Source organism: Aethalodelphis obliquidens, unplaced genomic scaffold, assembly GCF_003676395.1.
Source record: "Aethalodelphis obliquidens isolate GAN/ISIS:26980383/991018 unplaced genomic scaffold, ASM367639v1 scaffold54, whole genome shotgun sequence".
In the NCBI taxonomy this organism is placed as follows: domain Eukaryota; kingdom Metazoa; phylum Chordata; class Mammalia; order Artiodactyla; family Delphinidae; genus Aethalodelphis; species Aethalodelphis obliquidens.
In genome coordinates this window covers 13888194-13910473 of record NW_020837998.1, presented here as the reverse complement: position 1 = coordinate 13910473, position 22280 = coordinate 13888194, and the positions used below count along the sequence as shown (strand labels likewise).

At 41.2% G+C, this 22280-nt stretch overlaps 2 protein-coding genes across 5 annotated transcripts in view; both read right to left on the bottom strand.

Annotated features, from left to right (window-relative positions):
• Positions 1 to 8766, bottom strand: part of CENPI (centromere protein I) — a 45127-nt gene extending 36361 nt beyond the window's left edge. The window contains exons 1-5 of one of the 4 annotated variants that reach the window (XM_027086098.1): positions 8701 to 8766; positions 6723 to 6958; positions 5971 to 6108; positions 1773 to 1891; positions 1378 to 1485 (exon numbers count right to left, since the gene is read on the bottom strand). In XM_027086098.1, coding sequence (XP_026941899.1) covers positions 1378 to 1485; positions 1773 to 1891; positions 5971 to 6108; positions 6723 to 6945 — 588 coding nt within the window. In that variant the 5' untranslated portion in view covers positions 6946 to 6958; positions 8701 to 8766. Of the gene's footprint in view, positions 1 to 1377; positions 1486 to 1772; positions 1892 to 5970; positions 6109 to 6722; positions 6959 to 8414; positions 8544 to 8572 lie in introns of those variants that run through there. The other 3 variants (XM_027086097.1, XM_027086100.1, XM_027086096.1) reach the window with 3 other exon arrangements.
• Positions 8767 to 10506: 1740 nt separating this feature from the next.
• Positions 10507 to 21969, bottom strand: TMEM35A (transmembrane protein 35A). The gene is made up of 2 exons (XM_027086134.1): positions 21736 to 21969; positions 10507 to 12315 (listed from the first exon to the last, which is right to left on the bottom strand). Exons 1-2 carry the CDS (start codon positions 21853 to 21855, stop codon positions 11902 to 11904), a joined length of 534 nt encoding a protein of 177 aa, XP_026941935.1. The 5' UTR covers positions 21856 to 21969; the 3' UTR covers positions 10507 to 11901.
• Between the last annotated feature and the right edge of the window lie 311 nt (positions 21970 to 22280).

The following is a 22280-nucleotide window of genomic DNA, read 5'->3' as shown; positions in this document are numbered from 1 at the left end:
GAAGCTCAATAACAAAAAAACAAACAACCCAATCCAAAAATGGGCAGAAGACCTAAATAGACATTTCTCCAAAGAAGATATACAGATTGCCAACAAACACATGAAAGAATGCTCAACATCATTAATCATTAGAGAAATGCAAATCAAAACTACAATGAGATATCATCTCACACCGGTCAGAATGGCCATCATCAAAAAATCTACAAACAATAAATGCTGGAGAGAGTGTGGAGAGAAGGAAACACTCTTGCACTGCTGGTGGGAATGTGAATTGGTACAGCCACTATGGAGAACAGTATGGAGGTTCCTTAAAAAACTACAAATAGAACTACCACATGACCCAGCAATCCCACTACTGGGCACATACCCTGAGAAAACCATAATTCAAAAAGAGTCATGTACCAAAATATTCACTGCAGCTCTATTTACAATAGCCCAGAGATGGAAGCAACCTAAGTGTCCATCATCAGATGAATGGATAAAGAAGATGTGGCACATATATACAATGCAATATTACTCAGCCATAAAAAGAAACGAAATTGAGCTATTTGTAGCGAGGTGGATAGACCTAGAGTCTGTCATACAGAGTGAAGTAAATCAGAAAGAGAAAGACAAATACCGTATGCTAATACATATATATGGAATCTAAGGGAAAAAAATGTCATGAAGAACCTAGGGGTAAGATAGGAATAAAGACACAGACCTACTAGAGAATCGACTTGAGGATATGGGGAGGGGGAAGGGTAAGCTGTGACAAAGTGAGAGAGTGGCATGGACATATATACACTAACAAATGTAAAATAGATAGCTAGTGGGAAGCAGCCGCATAGCACAGAGAGATCAGCTAGGTGGTTTGTGACCACCTAGAGGAGTGGGATAGGGAGGGTGGGAGGGAGGGAGACGCAAGAGGGAAGAGATATGGGAACATATGTATATGTATAACTGATTCACTTTGTTATAAAGCAGAAACTAACACACCATTGTAAAGCAATTATACTCCAATAAAGATGTTAAAAAAAAAGAAAAAAGAAACTGTACAATAAGTGACTCAAAGGACCCTGTTGAAGTGGTTTAAAAGGGAAAAGATGGCAATCATTGCTCTAGATCAGCAAAGAGACTCCAATGTGAACTCAATTCTATCTGTTACAATTATTTCCTTAAAAAAGATATAAAGCAAATGCATTAAAAATTTTATTTGTTAATCTGAGAGACAGGTGTAAAGATGTTTTTTATGTTACTCTTTATACTTTTCTATGTGTTTCATAGATTTTAAAGTAAGTAAGGAAAGTGGTGTGGCACTTTGAAGCACATATGGTGCATTGATATACAAGCGCGTACCATTTGATCGATGCATGATGCTGTCCAATTTTTACTTACCAGTGCATCATCTTGCAATGAAGCAAAAAAGAAGCCATAGAGTAAGTTAATTTGCTCCTTGTGATCAATGAAGTCAAACATTGCAACCAGCCAACGATAAAAAAGTACCTATTGAGAGACAAAATGCTTATCTTTAGAGAAATATAACTTGCAGAGGAGAGAGCTTAATTTCCCCCCTCAGGGCTGTTTTAGAAGCCTCTAGCACAAAGAAGGATAATAAATTTTATCTCTCAGTAAAAATTTCTGTTTGAACAGACTCCTTGCATCAAGCTACATTGTTCCAAAACTACAGGCTTTGCACAAAAGGCCACTGCTATTACTCCATAAGTGGCTCTTCCTTGCCAGCCCTTAAGTAGTTCTGAAGGACTTACCATCAAAGTGTTTAAAAAGATTACCTTGGTGCTACCAGAACACTTGCCAACACAAAGCCAAGAGACCGCCATAACCACAGAATCTTCTGATATTAGAGTTGCTGGAATCATACACTTGAATATCCGAGTGTTTACAGCACTCCCTGGAAAGCAGACAAACTCTAAATCAAACTACATTTTGGGATCTTGACTGTTTCCTTACTATTATTAACTCTTAGTCCTAAAAAGTTCACTTCACATTGAAGGCAATAAAATAATATTCAATATCTCTTATCATCATTATAAAACATAGTTTGAAACAAAAATGTACCTTTAACTTTTAATATAAACTATAAAGCAAATTCTTTGGTTCTAATATTTTTATCTAACAAGGGAGGATGAGTACAGGATTTCTTCTTGGCATGATGAAAATGTTTGGAAATTAGATAGTGGTGATGGTTGCACAACTCTATGAATATGCTAAAAAAAAAAAACAACCCTGAATTGTATGCTTCAAAAGGGTGAATTTTATGGTACGTGAATTACACCTCAAAAGAAGTCTTTTACTCCTAGGAAAATTTCAAGGACTTTTTAAAATGGCATAATAGATTCTGATTTATTTAAAGCTACTCTAAGATATCTTGCATGAGCTGCTACATTTAAGAATAAATAGATATATTTCTAGTCTCCATTCCCCCCCCAAAAGTGGGAAGGATAGCAGAATCAAACAACTATACTATTAGCTGGTAGTAATATCATTCTATATTGGTCCAATCTTTCCATCATACTCTCTTGGCTTCTATGCTATCCTCCCATCTGCTAATAGAAGTGAGTTTGCAAGTAGTTTTGTGTATACCCTATGTCAATTTTTGCTTATTAAGGCTTCAATAATTAAATATACATGTATATCATCAATTTCTTTTTGTATTTAAACATTGTTTTATTTGCATTATACAGTGGTGATCACAACCATTCACTGGAAAAAACAGTGTTCTCAACTTCTCTTGCAAGTAGAAGCCTCAACAATATCTTGGATACATGTGTCTTTAACCACTGTTTTACAGGTATTATAGCGTGGTAATCACATCCATTCAGTATAACACTGTTCTCAATTTCTCCCACAAGTAGCATTCTTAGAAACATACAGGTCTTTAAACGCTGTCTTACATGCATTATAGCATGGTGATCACATCCATTCACCAAGATAACACTGTTCTTAACTTCGCCTGCAAGTAGCATTCTCAGAAACATCTTACACATCTTTTCTTTTCCTACTAGTGTAGACCTCTTATTTTTTTAATAAAAACTGTATATATTGAAGATGCACAACATGATGATATGATATAATCAGCCCTCCATATCCATATGGATATGGATAAGATGCACCTGTGGATTCAACCAACTACAGACAGAAAATATTCGTTTAAAAAAATTCCAGAAAGTTCCAAAAAAACAAAACTTGAATTAGCCACACAAGACAACTATTTACATGGCATTTACATTGTATTTACAACTATTTACATAGTGTTTACATTGTATTAGGTATTATAAGTAATCTAGAGATGATTTAAAGTATATAGGAGGATGTGTGTAGGTTATATGCAAATATTACGCCATTTTATCAAGGGATTTGAGCATCCTAGGATTTTTGTATCCGCAGGGGGTCCTGGAACCAACACCCGGCAGATACTATATACCTATATATAATAAAATGACTACTACAGTCAAGTTAATTAACATTTTATCTCCTCACATAGTTACCATTCTTTGTGTGTGGTAAGAGCACATGAAATCTATTCTCTTGCAAATTTCCAGTATTCTATACAATATTACTAACTATAGTCATCATGTTGTACATCAGATCTCTAGATTTATATATCCTACATAACTTCAACAATATATCTCATCAATTCCTACCCCATCATTCTGTGGAGAAGAAAGGAAGCAGTGATGGCAGGTAATGAATCACAAGAATAAAATTCTCTGCTTTCCAGTCTCATGGTATCTTGTTTTTACTCCTCTCTTCTCCCCTACTCCCATCCCCCAACCCTTGTAAAGTTTACAACAGTCTGACCGCTAACACTTTACACATGTACCAAATTCAAAGGGAGAATTCAATATAGACTCTATTCTTACTTCCCAGTGACTTTTCAATTACTAAAGAGTCCAAAGTCCCTTTGTACCTAATTATGACATTTCTAGCACACCTGCCCCTCAATATGTATTTCAACTTAGCAAAAGAGCTACATATAAAGATCTGGTAGTGATGGTGGATATCACAGAAATAAGTAAAAGGAGAAAAGCAATTAATGAGGCTACATATAATGTCACCAAATTCCAGCTCAACAGAAAAACGAAATTAGACTAGAAAGCCAGAGATTATTTTTTAAATTGTTACATACAAGTTTCTAACTCTGAGGCATGCATTTTGAAACATGCATGCATTTGCAATAAGACCTGGCAAACATCACAAAAACCTTCTAAACATTAATTTCTGAGATATCAAAAAAGAAAAGAGAAATTCCAGAATAGAAAACATCTGTACATTCTATACATGTTTTAAGGGGAGAAGGGATAGATAGAATTGTTCTCGATAAACACTAATCAGTTAAATATGAATTCCTAGAAATTTGTCAAAACCAATTTGAAACCACTTAGAAGAAGACCAATTTTATTAGGTCAAATTTAACTTTGTAGGAAAACAAAGAGAACTAATCAGGTAAAAATAGAGAACTAGGGACTTCCCTGGTGGCACAGTGGTTAAGAACCCGCCTGCCAATGCAGGGGACATGGGTTTGAGCCCCGGTCCAGGAAGATCCCACATGCTGTGGAGCAACGAAGCCCATGCACCACAACTACTGAGCCTGTGCTCTAGAGCCCATGAGCCACAACTACTGAGCCCACGTGCCACAACTACTGAAGCCCATGCACCTAGAGCCCATGCTCCGCAACGAGAAGCCACTGCAATGAGAAGCCCGTGCACCGCAACGAAGAGTAGCCCCCACTCGCCGCAACTAGAGAAAAGCCTGCACGCAGCAACAAAGACCCAACACAGACAAAAATAAATAAATAAAATTTTTTTAAAATATAGAGAACTAAAATTCCTGGAAGTCATATACTGAATTTGGCTAGTAATGTGTTGTCTCTCTCTCTCAGACACACACACACACACACACACACACACCTGCAAACGTGATAGGGTATGCACAAAGGAACCCAATATGCAAGGGCTAGAAAATGGTATATAAAGTATTCAATTTTGATAGTTGTCTTAATTTAAAAAAAAAAAAAAAGGAGAAAACCCAGTAGCAGTGTGGTGCAGCATAAACACTAGAAGGGGAGTTAGGAGATCTGAGTTCCCCAGTTCTAGCTCTGAGATTAAGCAAGTCTCTTTAACCACTCTGGGCTTCAGTTTCCTCACCTTTAAAATGAGAATGTTCAAGGGCTAAAATACTCTCTAAGTCTAAATTTGGGTAAGGGTAGGTAAAAGGTTCTTCTCAAGTAAAAAGAATAATGGACAGATATTATTTCTTTCTAAGAATCTCCCCCCACTGCCATTACAAATGAACTTAGAACAGAAAAGGAAGCATTGGCACAAAAGAAAAAGCATCTTGACTATTAAGGCCACAGAGACTGGAATGGAGACAGTATCAACAGGGACTTGACATAGATAAGTGAACCTAAAGGCAATAAAATAGACCAAGTGATCTCTTAATGTGCCTTCTGGCAACACTATTTAAATTATTATCTATCCTTCCTAAGAGAAATACTAAAAATGGCTCCCATGTATTTGGTGACAAGAATCCATTTTATTGGGGTTTCCCTGGTGGTGCAGTGGTTGAGAGTCCGCCTGATGCAGGGGACGTGGGTTTGTGCCCCGGTCCGGGAGGATCCCACATGCTGCGGAGCGGCTGGGCCCGTGAGCCATGGCCGCTGAGCCTATGCATCCGGAGCCTGTAGCTCCGCAACAGAAGAGGCCACAACGGTGAGAGGCCCATTTTATTTGTAAAGATATGTGATAACTAGCCATTTTCAGCATATGCACATAGAAACTTTTAGTTCATAAGGTAGTCTGAACACAAGAAAGGCCCATCTTATTGATATAATCTTATCAGATTGGTTTTATGAAGAGAATAGGAAAATATATAGTTCTTTAACTGTAGCTGATTCCAATCAACAATCTAATTCAAAGTCTGAAAGGCAAAACAAATAGCAAACTGAAAAATTTATCCCCTTGACATACCAAATTTGCCACTGAGTGCCACATTTAATAGAATGTCGATTCCTTCTGGAGCTAAGCCATTCTTCCATGCCACATTTTCCACAGTTTTCAAGTGTTTCTCCAAGGTTTTATCTTTACTCTGTGAAGTTTTAATGGGACCTGGAAGAGGAACAGTATTAAATAGTGAGGATTTTAAAACTCCTCAGCCTCAACAGTTACAAATTAGGATTCTTCAAAGGAATAGCTTTACATAAAAGATGTCTTCCTAAAAACCCTTCAAAGCCTTTAAAACCCTTGAATACTTCACAGCAAAACAGGAAAACTGAATCCTGCCCTGGCTTCTCTGCTCTAAACTAACTAAAAGCACTGAACTTAGACTAAGCTGTTTCAAAAACTAGGGCAGTGGTTCCCAAACTTTGCTGCACATTGGAATCACCTAAGGAGCCATTAAAAAATCCCAATGCCTAGCTTGTATCCCATACCAATAAAATCAGAAAGTCTAAGAGTGGATGCCAGGTACCAGTGGGTTTTAAAGATTCTCGGGAAATCCCAATGTGTAACAGTTTGGAAACCACTCTGCCAGGAACATGCTTTGTTGCTATATTCCTAGTACCTAGCATATTGATACGTAGTAAGGGCTCAATAAATGTCCATTAAATAAACAAAAATCACAAATGAGCAAAAATATGCTTTCCTTTAAAAATCCTTAAGAAAAAAAGTCTGAATATTTTTAAAGGAATAGGACTTAACATAAGGAAAACAATCTGTCTTACCTTTCTCAAAGTATGTCAGTGCTATTTGCAGAGCACCTTCTGCTTGATCATCAGCACGTTCATAATCTTCCACTGGATTGTTTTGTCCATGTTTCGAGATGCTCTTTGAGTCACTTAGGTCCTCTGTTACTTTCCAGGCTGAGAGGGTAGTCTGATAGCTATTACTACCTTGTGAAGTCCTCTTTCGTGCCTGAGAGTTCTTAACTTTCCGTTGAAGTGACATTACTGCACGTGTTCTATACAGAAACAAGTGTCAAGTTACCATTAACCAGCCAAACTGTCCCTCCCTTTTTACTCCACAAAGACAGGGATCACACATGCCTGTATTCTCATATTTAGTACAGAGGACCTAGCATACAAGTACACAATAAAAAAACTGACAGCAATCCAGGCAACAAAACCTATAGGTTAACTGTCTCAAAAAGCCCTTGACCTAAATAGGAACAGAAATGACTCTCCAAGGTAACATTCACTAGCTGGCCTTGTGAGGGAAAAAAAACAGTAAGAGTACAGGCAACATAACAAATTCTCTTAAAAGGGCTATATCACATAAGTGAGTCCGAAACTAATCCATCTCATGAACTCAATGTTACTTTCTCCACTCCTATTTTTCTCCACCCTGCCTTGATTTTGCTTTTAATCTTTAATACGGCCTGCTTTGTCAGTGCTAAGTTAAAGACAAACTGGTGGCCAAACTAAGGATTCTCAGAACAGAAACATGCCCCAATAATTCACTTATTCAATAAATAATTACTGAGCATCATCTACAATATATGCCACGCACAATTCTACTCACCAGGGATAAAATAACAAAACAGTCAAGGTCTGTGCTCTCATGAAACTTATGGGGGTGGAGTGAAGAGGAGCTGTGAGAGAGTCAATAAATAAGTAAATAATAGTGAACATAATATACAGTGATGTCATAGAAAAGAGGTGGGGGTGAGAAGCTACTTTGGAATAAGTGTTCAGAGAATGCCTCTCTGATGTGAACTGTAAGCTGAGATTTGAATGCCAGGAGGAACCAACCATGTTAAGAGCTGGTGGAAGGGTATTTCATGGAGAGGAAAGAACAAGACATGCTAAGACCTTAAAGCAAGAGCTCTGTGTGTTAAAGAAACAGCAACAACACCAGTAAGAGGCGAGGGTCGATGGGGGTAGTAGCATGAAAGAGGTACAGAGTAGTAGGAGACGAAGTCAAAAAGGCAGACAGCGACTGCTATATTGGGGCTTGTAAGCCAGAACAAGGAATTTGGTTTTTAAGTGTCATAGGCAACTATGGGGGAAGGGAAGACTGTTACAGAGGGGAGTGATACCATCTGATTTATGTTTTAAGATCATTTTAGCTGCAGTACGAAGAATAGAATGTTAGGGGTGCAGGAGTGGAAATAGACAATTAAAAGGGTCTAGCAAAAGTCCAGAAGAGATATGACTGCAATCTGAACCCGGCCTAAGGTGTAAATGGTAGGAAAGGTAGAAAATGATGGTATTTGTGAAATGTTTTGGAAGGAGACTGGGCAAGGCCGTAATAAAGGAATTAGATGTAGGGAAAAAGAAAGAGAGGAAGCCAGAATGACTTCTAAGTTTTGGGCTTCAAATAGGAAAAACTAAGGGAATGGTCGTAATGACACTCAACCCCACCTCCCTAGAACAGATGAGGCTGGAGCAGAAGAGCAATATGCATGTCTAACCCACCGAGAGGTTCCAGGTTCCGAGTTGTTTTTTAGGGTCCTACGAAAGAAGGGCGGGCGAGCAGCTTCTGGCCCTTTCCAGTGGAACCGTCCCATCGCTCCCCAAGGACCCCCTTTCACAGCCTGCCCCAGCAAGGACCGAACTTGGCCGCGACAACTGACCCATTGGGCAGATTCCCGTTCTGGGGGAAAACCCGACACCTTGTAGGACAGTCTTACTCAGAAGTCAGGAGATTGATTCCCTTCGGCCTCGGGGCTCCCACTTTGCCCGGTGTTTAAAAGCACCTCACCTAAAATACTCCTCAGTCCCAAAGCCTCTGGAGTCCAAACGTCACCTCCCGGATTCAAATGAGCGGGCTCCGCCCCGCGCATGCGCTTCCGAGGCGACAAGGGGGCTTCAGGGCGGAGCCGCGCGCTCTGCTGAAGCCTGATTGGTTGGGTCACAGCTCAATGGCGCGAGGCGGCGCGCGCGCCCACGCTGACGCAAACGCAATTCCGCAGAGCCGCCGGCCACACCCGCCAGGCCCGGGTACGCCCGGCTAGCGGGCAGTTGCTGCTGAAATCAGCTGATTGGCTGATGTTCCCACTGTTCTAATATTGTTCCCATTCGTCACTGTGCCTAAAACGGAACAATTAGTGTCTCGGTTCTTGAGTTTAACAAGACCAATTACAGTGATCCATTTGCTCAGATTGACCCCAAATGTCGGGCTTTGAATCTGTAGGAAAATATGAAACTGCAAACTTCTCAATAAAGGCTGCTTCTCCCATGTTGGGCAAGAGAATTAGGTTAAAGGGTCTGACACCTCCGAAGCTGTCGCTAGGAGGTGGGAGGAAAGGACGGCGGCTGAATTTGCCCTCCTTTTACCGAGGATGGGCACGCATACCTTCTAGAGTATGCTGGAAACGTATATCCTGAGCCAGATGTGGCATCTTGTAGGTAGCCGGCCAGTCAACAAGTAAAGATTCCTAACTTTGAGGAATCGATGGACCTTAAAGAAACTGGCTAAAACAGCAGCAAGGGCTTAGTCTGAGACCTGAACTTAGTCCCTAGTTTAGTCTCTTACTAGAGTAGGAACTGGAGAAGATAAAAATTTAATGACTCTCACTGATTTTTTTGAGGCCAAAATATACCCATAAACTATAGGCAAAAGTGTGGGGGGGGGCTTCCCTGGTGGCGCAGTGGTTGAGAATCCTGCCAATGCAGGGGACATAGCTTCGTGCCCCGGTCCGGGAAGATCCCACATGCCGCAGAGCGGCTGGGCCCGTGAGCCACGGCAGCTGAGCCTGCGCGTCCGGAGCCTGTGCTCCGCAACGGGAGAGGCCACAACAGTGAGAGGCCCGCGTACAGCAAAAAAAAAAAAAAAAAAAATAGAAGTGTGGGAGGAAACTTTGCAATCTTGGGGAGAGATGAAGAATCAGACTAAGTTGATGTATTTGGGAAAGACTACAGCAAAAAATGATTATTTACCACATCTTACATTGTTTTCAAAGTACTTTCAAGAAATCATATTTAATCATGCATGAGAACTGAGTGTTCAATATTTACTATGATAGCTGATCTTCCTATCTAGTAAAACTGAAAAATTCTCGAGTCATCTTTTAATAATCATTTCATACTCAAATGTAAATTGGAAAGAATTTTAAGCCTTCAATCCTCTTATTTTTGTAAATGAAATTGGGGCCCTGAGTAGTAAAATAACTTGCCTAATGTGACAAGTCTGTGGCACTGGAATTTGTGCCAGTTTGTGGATGCATATATAGTGAGACACTGGTTCATCTTTACTTAATATACCTGCAATTATTTCTGAAATCATTCTTCTACCTTCCCTTGGCATCACCTAATAAAGCAGAACTCCCCAAACCTGGGAACTGTATTGAGATCTAATTTTGTGGCTTTCTGTCTTATGTGCTGACATCACAGAAGTGTGAGGAAACTTAAATGAGATTGGAAAGTTAGTAACCTCATTAGTATATTAAGTTATTGTACTCCCCCTTCTCTTTATTCTCCTCCCTCATCCACTCAAAAATAAGACAACCTGAATCCCATGACATGACCCTTTCTTTCCAGATTTTCATTATTTGTCCAGACCATTTCCTCCAAACTTCAAAAATTTTTATTTTGAAAGAATGAGAGAAATAAGACAGAGAGGTATCAATCAACAAGAACAATGATATCGAAGAAAATACAATAATTTGTACTCCCCCCACACACAACACTCCCACCCCTTTCCCTATCCCTGGCACAATAATATTAAAACCATCAAAGCACATCTAACAAGGAGAAGCAGCAGTACGTAATGAAGAAAGCAAATTTTCATACTGCTCAATCCAACTAACCTATATCAAATGTCCTTCCCTCAGCTAAACTCAACTCACTGGAATGATAAAGAGGTGTAGAGGAGACAGCTGTGGGGGTAACTTGGATCTCTGCTTACACTAGCAAAGCTCAGTGAAAATTCAATAGGAATAGTGAATCTGTTTGGCAGAGAAACACTGGATACGGCTCCTCTGTCAAATTTCAGATGATTTAAGAGAACAGCTAGTTTGAGATTCACAGACTTCTAACGGGACTAATCCTCGCTCCCTCAACCACAACAGTGGAGCAGCTGCCAAATCCTGGTTAGCTGCTGAGAATAGTGGAAGTGAGGCAGCGTTTGGCTTAAGAAAATCCAAAAAAGATGTCCGATATAAAGTTTACTGTTTCAGTTTCCAAGTGTGAGTAAAGGAGCTTAGTAGGTTGGGCTCCGACAAAGGCAAGGTGAAACTTCCAATTTTATCACTTGAAGAATTAGATTATCTACTGACTGCACATTTCCCTTATTTTAATTAAACTCAGTATGGAGTATTTACAATTTAAACAACTGTTAAAGTAGAAGTTAATTCATTTTACATGTAACTCAGTGTCTCAAATTGAAGGAAATTTTTCCTAAAGTGGTAGGTTTAAGTTTTCAGCTTAATCTAGTGAGGGATTCCTCCATCCCATGGGAATACATAGTTTGTTTTATACCAAGAAGTAAGTAGCATTCTCTTTATAGGAGATTTATTTTATTCTGCCTTCACTAGAATCAGTCGATAAAGGGAAGATACCTATGCAGGATTAGTTCAAGATCAGAGCCTTCTCCTTCGCACGTGTGTGCAAACACGCAAACACACACACACAGTAAGTAACATTTTCCCACACTTAATCTCACAGTCACATGCTTGCTGGAGTCCATCTCACAAATACACTTCAATAGTTAGCCATATACATGTACATGCAGCAAGATGTGAGAGTTGCCCCAGAGTGATTAAAGGTGGTGCACATACATCTATGTGGGGAGGTCATTTTAGGGTATAGGTGTACACAAGCCAATAGGGCCATTAATTTGTAGGTTATATTTGTCCCTTTTCCCCCAAGATAAATAAATCAAATGAAAAACACACACTGACATCTTCCTGGGTGTCATGGAGGCAACTGCCTGGAAGGTCCACTTTTTTGCACTTCCGCTTTCCTACGACAATTTCATTTTGCCCTGAGGGGCCTTCTCATATAAGGATGGCTGCTCCTCGGTATTTCCCGCATTGCCGGTACTCCCCGCATTCCCTGGCAGCGAGGATTTCTTCTCAGAGGACCGGTCTTCGGGCTTTCGGGCAATCAGTAGGCGGCAGGTGAGCAGGATGCCGAACACCAGGGCATGGGCGTAGCGTTTGAGAGGATCACCGACTAGCTGGTGGAAGAAGAGCACAGCCAACACCAGCAAAAGTAGGAAGAAGTTGGCCACATCTTTGGGACGCCCAGGCACAAGGGTCATGACAATGCCACAGGCCACCTCAAGAGCACCAATGCTTTTGCGGAGGAGAATGGAATTGATCCCCATTTTCTTCAGCAGAGGGAGGGCTCGGACATAGCTCTTGTAAGCACGTTTCTAGAGTGGAATACCATAAGGAAATCGCTGCATTAACCATGGTTTTAACATTAGAATGAAGAAAACACAAGCAAGGTCCTTCTTCCCCACCATTCCCTTTCCACACCAGCCAAGCGTGTCATATTCTTTTTTTACTGTGCCCCCTAAATAAAAGCCTTGTAATTAAGGAAAAAAGCAAGCAATCTGTTGAGATCCCTGTGATTTAAACCTTAGTAACAGCACCAAAGGTAAGAGAATTTGGCTTTATAGTTTAAAAAAATTTTTTTTGGGGGGGGCCCACACCATGTGGGTGGGATGCGGGATCTTAGTTCCCCAGTCAGGAATCAAACCCATGCCCCCTGCAGTGGAAGCACCTTTTATTAAAAAAAATTTTTTCTGATCATAAATCATAAACAACATTAAGAATTTAAAAGAAAATTCACTGGGCCCATAAAAACTGGTACCGATTAGCCATATCCACATTTTCTAGTGCCTACCTTGTCCAAACCCAGATGCATATGAATACCAACAAAAATGAGAAAAGGCGGTAAAGCCTCACTAATTTGGACTTCCCTAATTTGGAATCTGTGTTAATTCAAAAAAGAGCTGAGTTGGAGTTTACATTTGTGGAATCTGTAAAAATAAAAAAAGTGTGTGCTAAGCAAACAGAAAAATTTAAATGTATGCAAATGTTAGCCCCTTATATATCTTTAAAATATGGTAAGACAAAAATCGTTCTTATGATCATTGAGATAAATCCCTAGGATTTTACAAGACACTACTTTGATTAGCCTGGTTCAAGTTCATTAATTTTAATTCAATAAACATTTATTGAATACCTATTATGGATTATGTGATGGAGATATAGAGATGAATATGATAGGGTCAAGAAGCTCTCAGTGTAGTGGGGGGAAACAGATGCATAAACAACATTATAAAGCAGCACGGTTAGTGGTATATAATAGAGTACTGTATAAGGTCTAATTGTAGCCCAAAGGCAGATATCATGGAACAGAGAAGGGAGGCACTGGATATACTACAAAGTAATAGAATTATATTGACCTTAGAGTAATAGATAATCATATTTTTCACTATTCAGATTGACCCAATCCTCATTTTGTAGTAAATTGATGAGATTTTATCAAGTGTCTTTCTGGTTTTGCCCACTACTTTGTTTTCATGAAGCATCCGTTAATTCATTCAATATTTATTAAGTGCCTCCTGTGCTAGGCATTGTACTCGGTACTCCGGACACAGACATCAATCATTCAAAAGCCCTGCCTTCCTGAAGTTTGAGTTTATGAGAAGAAAAGCTATGGAAGTACATAAGTGCAATAAAGTGTTATGGGTGCTGAAATAAACTATGTAGTAGGTACAGTGGAGGCACACCAGAGTGGTCAAATCTCCCTAGATGGGGACTGAGAAAAGCTAGAGCGCAATCTTAAAAGAAGAGCAGATGTTCGCAAGATCAATAAAGGAAGGGCATCGAGGGCAGAGGAAGCTGGATGAGCAAAGGCCCTGAAGCACAAAATAGACTGGTGTGTTTCGAACACTGCCCCAGCTCAGCATAGGTTGGGGGAGGAAGGGGGAAAGGGTGAGACATGAGACAGAGAAGACAGATATGAATCACATCATGGACTGTTATGTTGTGGAGCTGGACTTTATCCTATAAGCCAGGGGAACAACATAATTTGCTTTTAAGGAAGGTCCCTCTGGAAGTAGCATGGAGGATGGATTGGAAGGGGTATGCCTGGAAGCCAGGAGATCAGGTGAGAGAACTGGACTAGAGTAATGACAGTAAGAATAGAGGGAAGGGGAGAGACTCAAGGATACTTTGAATGCACAATCAACAGGAATTGATGTCTCATTGGATGTGGACACTGAGGGAAACGGAGAAGTCAAGAATGCATCCAGAAGAAGAGGGGGATGGGGCAGGAAGGAATGAGGAACTCAATTTGGAGTTTTTTAGTTGAAGTATCTCTAAGACACCTAAGTGGAAATTTCTAGTAGGCAGCTCAATAATAGAGGGTAAAGATACAGAATTGACAGTTATCAGTATGCCCAGGTAGAATGTATACAGTGGGAAAATGTGTGACAGACATTTAAAAAATGGGAGGAGGAAGAGAATCCACAAAATAAACAGAAGCAAGTGTGGTCAGAAAAGTAGGAGGAAAACCAGGAGAGATGGGGTCATAGGGGCCAAAAATTTTAAGAAGAGAATAGTCAAAAGCACCAGATGCAAGACAAGTATTACAAGAATCAGGCAGAAAGCCACCTTGACCTGTCAGGAGCATCTGGTGCTTAGAATAGTGTTCACACACTCTAGTTTGGAACAAATGTTAAGTCATTTCTCTAGTGAATGCACCTTTATTTCATGGATTAATTATCATGAGTAGCACAAGATAGTCCTTTATGAGTACTGTTTCAAGACCAGTGGTTTAGTAAAAAATAGAATGGATTTGGATTCAAACAGGCTTGGCTTCAAATCCGATATCTGTCATTTTCTAGTTGGTGTCCCTGGGCAAATTATTTGCCCTCTCTGAGCCTCATTTTCCTGAGCAGGGCTGGGACTAAGATAAAGTAAGCCTATGTCCCCTGAGTGTAAAATTTAAGAAGGCACCAAAACACTCATTGATTAAGGTAAATAATATCCACAACAAATAAAATATCACAACTTTAAATAGAGGCAGGATCTGATTCTGCACTTGCACAACACTGCCTCACACCTCTTCTGAATCCTAGCCCTGTCAGATCCTGTCTGTATTTACCTTTATTCACCTCTAGTCCCTAACCTGTTCCTGAGCATATAGTGAAACACAAAGTATCAGTCGTTCTTCCTCCCTCTTCCCATTTTAGGTTAAATCAGGGATTTTCAGAGAGAAATTAGGAGAGAGGTTGACCAGTAGGCAGAGTAAAACCCTGGGCTGAACTGAGCTAGACCCATGTGGAGCAGAGCTGAGCCGAGGATTAGGGCATCTGGCAGTTTCCTCTCACTATTAACCTAGATGTCACCTGCCCACTCTCTCTCCCTCAACACTCTGGTGATGGTAGCAGGGGGACATAAGGGAAAGAAATCCAGACCCAAGAGTTTTCCTTAACACTTTTAAGCTAGGACCTTTTAAAATTAGCAACACAAAGCTCCCCAAGAGGCAGTTCCTAAATCCTAAGTGTAACCTTCTGACACAATGAACACAGGAAGCAGGATGAGCTTCTTACAGCCAGTGCACAGCCAAGATTTCCAGATGCTGACTGAATGGCTTCTGGAAACATTCCTTTTTTGCCTAGGGCTAACCACCCATCATTTAGGAATATATTTTTATCTATACTATAGTGAAATCTGTAGGCCAAATTTCAGGTCTCTAAATCAAGTTCCTATAACTTCAGTGATCATTGTTCTCTGCATTTGCTCTAACTACATATTACTTTTTCAGTTGTTTATCTAACCTCTTAAACTGCAGCTGTAGATATTTTTATGCAGCAGTTGCCTCTTTCCTTCTTTTCTCAAGAGGAAACTGCATGTGGATAAGTCATTTCATCAAATCTTTAGTTCAAAGCTGAGTAGGTACAGATAGCATCTATTCTCCATGACTCCAGACAGGGAACGTTTAACTTGTTAGAGATGGGACTAAGCTTGGATGAGGTTTTGACAGTCTAGGAAGCCCTTTATTCTTTCTCCTGTGGAGTAGGATAGAGACATCAAAAGTATCCTACTATTGCCAGCAGCAACAATACTTGGTCTGGGCCACCTCAATTCCAACAACAGAAGGGTCATGTGTCTTAAGTCTATAGTAATTAGATCTCTAACGACTTTAATTGTTCTGACAGTAAGAATAAAGGGAGTTGACTGAGTCACTCTCCCAAAAGGCTCTGGAAGCTCACTTTGTTATGTCTGTTTCTTTTTCATTGCCATGACCCAGACCCTGAAACCATAGTTTCCTTATAGGGGAAGGAAGCAGGAGACAGAAGGGTTTAGTCAAATGTTTCAAACCCCTTTAATCAAAGGCAGTCATCTAGCAATATCCTTGGGCTAAGACAAGCTAAATTCCAATTTTAATTTTGCCCCTAAACTGCTTGCAGAAAATTACTAAGTATTTTATTACCTCAGTTTCCCCTTTTGTAAATTAAATGAGCATTTTGGAGATTTGGTCAAAGAATCATAACGTCATAGCATCAACCAAGGGCCACACACACATATTTTATCATTAATGAACCACACAATTAGAAATCCATATGTTTGCAAGCCACAGTAATTATTTTAATGATAATAGCAATGATTCAAGCAGGTCCATTTTTATAGTATGATTCAGACATGAGTCAAAAGCATATGGAGCCTTTCGTTAGTTATACCTTTTTTCTTTTTATCATTTATTCTTCACAACACCCCAGGGGCCATGATCTCATATTAATTACATTAAACTTGAGCAGCTCACAACTGGTTTACTTTAGTTCATTTATGCTAGTTAAGTAAAAGAAAAAAATAGCTAATATACTGTATAATTCCATTTATATAAAGTTCAAAAACAGGTGAAACTAACTTATATTGTTGGAGTTGGGATTTACCCTTGGGGAGGTAGTAATCGGAAGGGGCCAGGAGGGAGGTTTCTAGGATGCTGGTCATGTTCTGCTTCTTGATATGGGTGCTGGTTACACAGGGGGATTCTGAAAATTCCTCAAGCTGTATACACTTAGGTGCACATTTCAGTATGTATGTTATACTTCAATACAATTTACAGGGAAAAAACTATATGAAAGCAAAGAGGACACTGACAAAAATATATTTTGGCTAAAAATCTCAGCCTGGTTGATATCTTAGATCATAAAGGCTACATAAGTGCTGCAAAATTTACTGTTTCAAGTATGATTTTCCTGAATCTCTGTAGGAAAAATAGCCATATGTGAATCATAGATCATTTCTTAAATGCAATAATAAACCATCACATGTTTAATTGCCAAATATCCATGTGAATGAAAAACACCTTTAAAGCAGTTCTACCTTCCACTGTCATATAATGCCCACCTAAAAAGGAAGCTGGCAAACCTGGTCCTACTAACGAAAGTGGATCCATCCCAGATTGCATCTAAGGGGAGAAGGGTCTGACTTCCACTGTCAGTCAAAAGTCGCTCTGAAACAAGCACAGCTGTTGGCCATTGAGAGGCTATAAGCTCCCTGGCACAAATGTCAATGTAGTTTAGCTTAGGATGGCTAGCTGTGTGAACTAAGCAAAGTCATTGCACATCTCAGGGTCAGTTGCCTCTCTGAGGGAATAAACGTACTGTAACACCTCAGAGAACAGTCTAAGCATCAGTAAATTACTATCTTAGTATTATTATCTTAGTATTATTACCTTATCATTCCAACTATTATGTAGTTGGAAAACAATTAATAGTGTGATTGGAAGTATAAAAGATCGCCTATGGACATTAAATAAACTGCCCAAACCTATCTGGAGTATTTTCCTAGGGCTACACAAACCCTGGGGAAATACCAGAGGGCATTTAACTATAAATTAGCAAATCATCCAAATCAACAACAAACCTTCCCTATAAGGGGATGCAAACAAGTGGCAGAGACCTGCCCTGTCAGAGACTTGCCCTCTCTTCCTCATGGTCAAAATCCTTTAGCTTCAATGTGACAGGATTTGTGGTGTTTTCTTACTATTCCATTTGTGGCCCTTTGTGCTTACAGGATAGAACCACTGTCACAAAGAGCTGAATACCAAATTTAGAGCAAGTCAACCATTCATATATTAAACTGCTTAGCAGCATTTGTAAGTGCTGTCTCACAATTTCAAGTGAATTAATGAAGGCATTTAGTCAGGGGAGTGGTCAGTCGTGTTGAATTCACGTGGGATTTAGAGTACTCTATAATGACACTTGCTAAATTGGGAGGAGGTATGGAGTGACACATACCAAACAGGCTATTCAAGAGAGGCATCCGGAAATTCTGCATGGGATCCACTGTGTATTACCCAGCAGCAAGTGTGGAGTTTTCTGTATTAGCTGACTGCATAGAGGTCTGTTCACCATGGCATAAGGAAATAGCATCTTGCTCTTTTACATGCCTGATTTCAATCCCTTAAACTGGCCATTTGATTAGTCAGGAAACCACTGCGTAAAATAGAATCAATTATCATCACCTCAACCCAGAGCATTTCTTGAACACCTACCATATTCATACACTGTACTAGATGCTTCCATATGTAATCTCAGTTAATATTTACAACAAATTCCTGTGGTAGGTTGTTATCCTCATTTTACAGATGAGGAAACTGAGACAGACACTAAGAGTGTCAGGTCTTGAACCCAAACCTACATGACTCAAAGTCTGTACTCCTTCCACTAACCTTTCCTGGCTTCCCCAGTAGAGACAGGAAAGAAGTTCATAGTCATTTGTCTGTCTGGTTTTTAGCAGTGATTTTCTATGCAGGGGATAATACCTAAGCATAACACTAATGGCTTTAGAACAAGAAAAAATAGTTGACAGAAAAGCAAAAAAAAAAAAAAAAAAGACTCTAAATTAGAAAAATTGGTTTCGAAGTAAAATGAAACCCCAAAATATGGGATTGGGGCAGTTAATCTGGTACCAAAAAAGGAGAAAAAATGTGCCAGATATTTTCAAGAATCGGTTGTAAGTTCTGACATCCAAAAAAGCAGTTGTAACCATTAATGACTCCTCTACTAGGAATACTGAGTCACAGACTTGGTTTCTAATCTCTGCTCCAACAGCAGCTTACCCTAGGATCTTGGATAAGTCACTAAACTTGCTCTGTTTCAGTTTATCCATCAGTAAAATAAGCATAACTTTAAAAAATAAATCTACCTCACAGAGATGTTTTAAAGAATAAACAACAAGAGCAACAACAACACCTTGAGATTTTATACAAAAAGCCACTGCAGTCAATACATGACTAACTCCATCAATGCAAAGGAATCACTCCTAAATGCAAAACAGAAAATCCCAGAGAGTCATCCCAGCTGATCTCTGGTTGGGCAAGAAATGGCTTCTGAACTGCATCATCAAGAGCCAACCAGAGAAATCTGAAGGGTGGTGACAAGCCAAGACAATGCTACAATGACTCATTCATTCACCCAGCCACTCAACAAATATAAACTGAGCAACTTCTGTGTACTAGAACTGAATCGTCCCCACTCCCTATGGATTCAACAATAAGGCTGGGCCGGCCCAGGCACTATGCAGTGGGCCCTATGCCAGAAAGCCATCTCTAGCCTGGGGCCCAATGCTCAATGCAGGAGGGGACCCTGGAAAACGGCGGTCTGAAAATCCTCCTCAAGCTTCATGCTACTGTGAAGTTTACCTCCCAGCTAGATATAGTTCTTCCATTGCCTCCAGATGCCCCGGAGCACAGAAGCACGGAATTGTGCATACATACACACACACAATGGTTCTGTACTGCTGTATTAGATTATACCTATTTAAATATGTTCCTTTGTATGATATGGAATCTTCATATATTTCTTCTGCCTTTCATTAAACTGTAATAGACAGCTCCACGCCCTAGGAAGAAACCTACTGAAAACACATTTGTGGCTGGTCCTCCTCATGAGCTCCTGCCAAGCTGAGAGGAAGCTTCCCGGTGACTCCATCTTAGTTGGATTGCCTGCAAAACCTAACACTGTACTTAGGGTGCAGCTTGGGAGGCCTCTAAAGCAGCTGAGCAGGATATAGAGAGACAGGGAGTATACTGAAGAAGGGTACTATGTCCCTAAGGCAAGGGAAAGCTTAAATATACCCAAGGCACACACACATAAACATATAAATGTATGCATATATGAAAAGGAAAGAAAAGCAAGAGCATATGCATTTATTTATAATCTAACGCCAAACTACTGCTGCCAAGACAAAAATATAGTGGCAATTCCCCTCCACCCTTTCCCTCTGCCTTTGGTGGCTTCTGCTACCCCACTTCCCCTCCCCTCCCCAATGCAGGCTGCCTTGGATACTCATTTTGACCTGATTTCAATTCCATCTGGTCAAATGTTCTGGGAGGAGGGAAAGGGGGAAGGAGAAACACATTAGGATTTGCAACTGGGGCTAGACCTTGGCCCCTGAGTCCCAGCCACCCTCCCCGACGCCAAGGTGATCCTGTGGTGAGAGAGACATGGGAAACACCAGCTCAAACCCTGAGACAGAAGCCAGAGCTGCCTGCAAACATTTCTGAGCGTCTACAATTTGCCAGACTCCATCCACTTGCAGCTCACGTTGAGGGGCTCTGGAAGGCTCCGCAGTGAGCTCCAGGAGAGCTATTTATTCCTGTCAACTGTCAACGTGTGGAGCTATTCCTCCTTGCGTTAGCCCTAATGGGGAATCCCTCTTGTCTTTCTTCTCTCTCCCTCCTGTTCCTCCCCTAAGCTCTTTTCCTTCTTGACCTTGAGAACCCATTAATGGGCTCCCTCCCATTACTGGCAGCCTGGCAAAAGCAATGAGAAGCAGGTTCTCTTCAGCTGGGGCGGGGAAATGAAGAGGCAAAGTGACAGGGGGAGAAGCGAGAGCGGAAGTGCTGGAAACATCCCCTGCCATCACCTCGTACTCCACAGCATAGGAACAAGTCCTCTTCACACCCAACTGTGGAGAGCAGCCCAGCCCCCAGGTTGCAGAGGAGATGTTTTGGCCATTCACCTTCAGGTGATTCTAACTCTGCGGAGGGGAAAACCTGCAGAGGGCCTGGCCCTGGGCATCCACGGGAGACAAGGTGGGGATTAAGGACTATTTTGCAGGAGAGGAAAAGCAGACTTTGCAGATTTTGCAGATTAGCCCACATACAAAACAAAATAAAACAAAACATCCAGCTCTCCCTTGAGAGAAGGGGAAGAAGCAGGCTCTCGGTGACCTTTATTTGGGTCAAGTCGGCTTTGCCTCAAGGATATAGACACACGCCCAGGCAGCTAGGGGAACACCATCGGCTCTCCGCCAGGGATGAGGAATACCTTCCCCGCCCCTAAAAATTGCTTGCTTCAGTAGCCCATTCGCCCTCAGCTCTTTCCTCCTTGCCTTTTGTTCTTCCCCAAGATAAATAAACTCTCCAGCTTGCTAAACTCTTAGCTCCAAGGGAAGGAATCAGACTTGCAGACTGGCTGCCGGGACTTTGGGTGTGCTGGAAGGAGGGGAGGACTCCTGCCAATGACAGGTGTTACGCAGGTCTCAGCCCTCCGGTTTACTTGGGGGTGGGGGTACTCACTGGGCAACCCCTCCCCCAACTGGCATTCAGTGGCTCCAAAACAGTTGCTCCCGGCATAGCCTGCAAATGAAATCGCTCTCATCCAGCTGCTCCTTCCCAGCTGCAAAGTTGTTGGGGAGAAGGGAGGGTCAGGGGTGGGGGTAGGGGTGAAAGGGCTGGGACCATGGACCGGGAAGGAAAGAAGGGGAGAGGTACTCGCCATCCCTTGGGGGTGCGCTCCTCATCACCCGTTTGCTTCACTTACCATCTCACTGTAGGCATCCTTGCTGAGCCTGGGGGTCAACTTGATAGTCCCCATGAAAACAAAGAAGAGTCCCAGGGCCACTGAGAGTGCCACGACGGTTACGGTTCTAGGGGATGCCATGGGGTCACCAAGGCAGGTCCCGACTAACACTGCTGCTTTGCGCACCCTGTCTAAGGCGCAGGCACTTAGCACAGAGAGAGCTAGAGGGACGCTGCGGAGGCAGCAGGCAGCTAGAATGACAAAGGGAGAGGAGGGAGCTCGAGGGAAAAATTGAGAGACCGAGATTCAACCTCTCTCACTACAACAATCGCTGGGTCCTAATGCCCTACGCTTGCTCCGCACTGGCCAAAAGCACAGTCTCGATATTAAATGAAGTCCTAAACTGAGGTGGAAACTTCAAGTCTTAAATGGGGGAAAAGGTAGGTTACGCTTCGAGTTCAGTCCCTGGGCTGCCTCTGCAATGAGGAATTAAGGAAGACCATTCTATCACTTCGCACCAGGAGTGCTTTTTATCTGTATAGTCCTTTAATTATTCACCCCCCTTT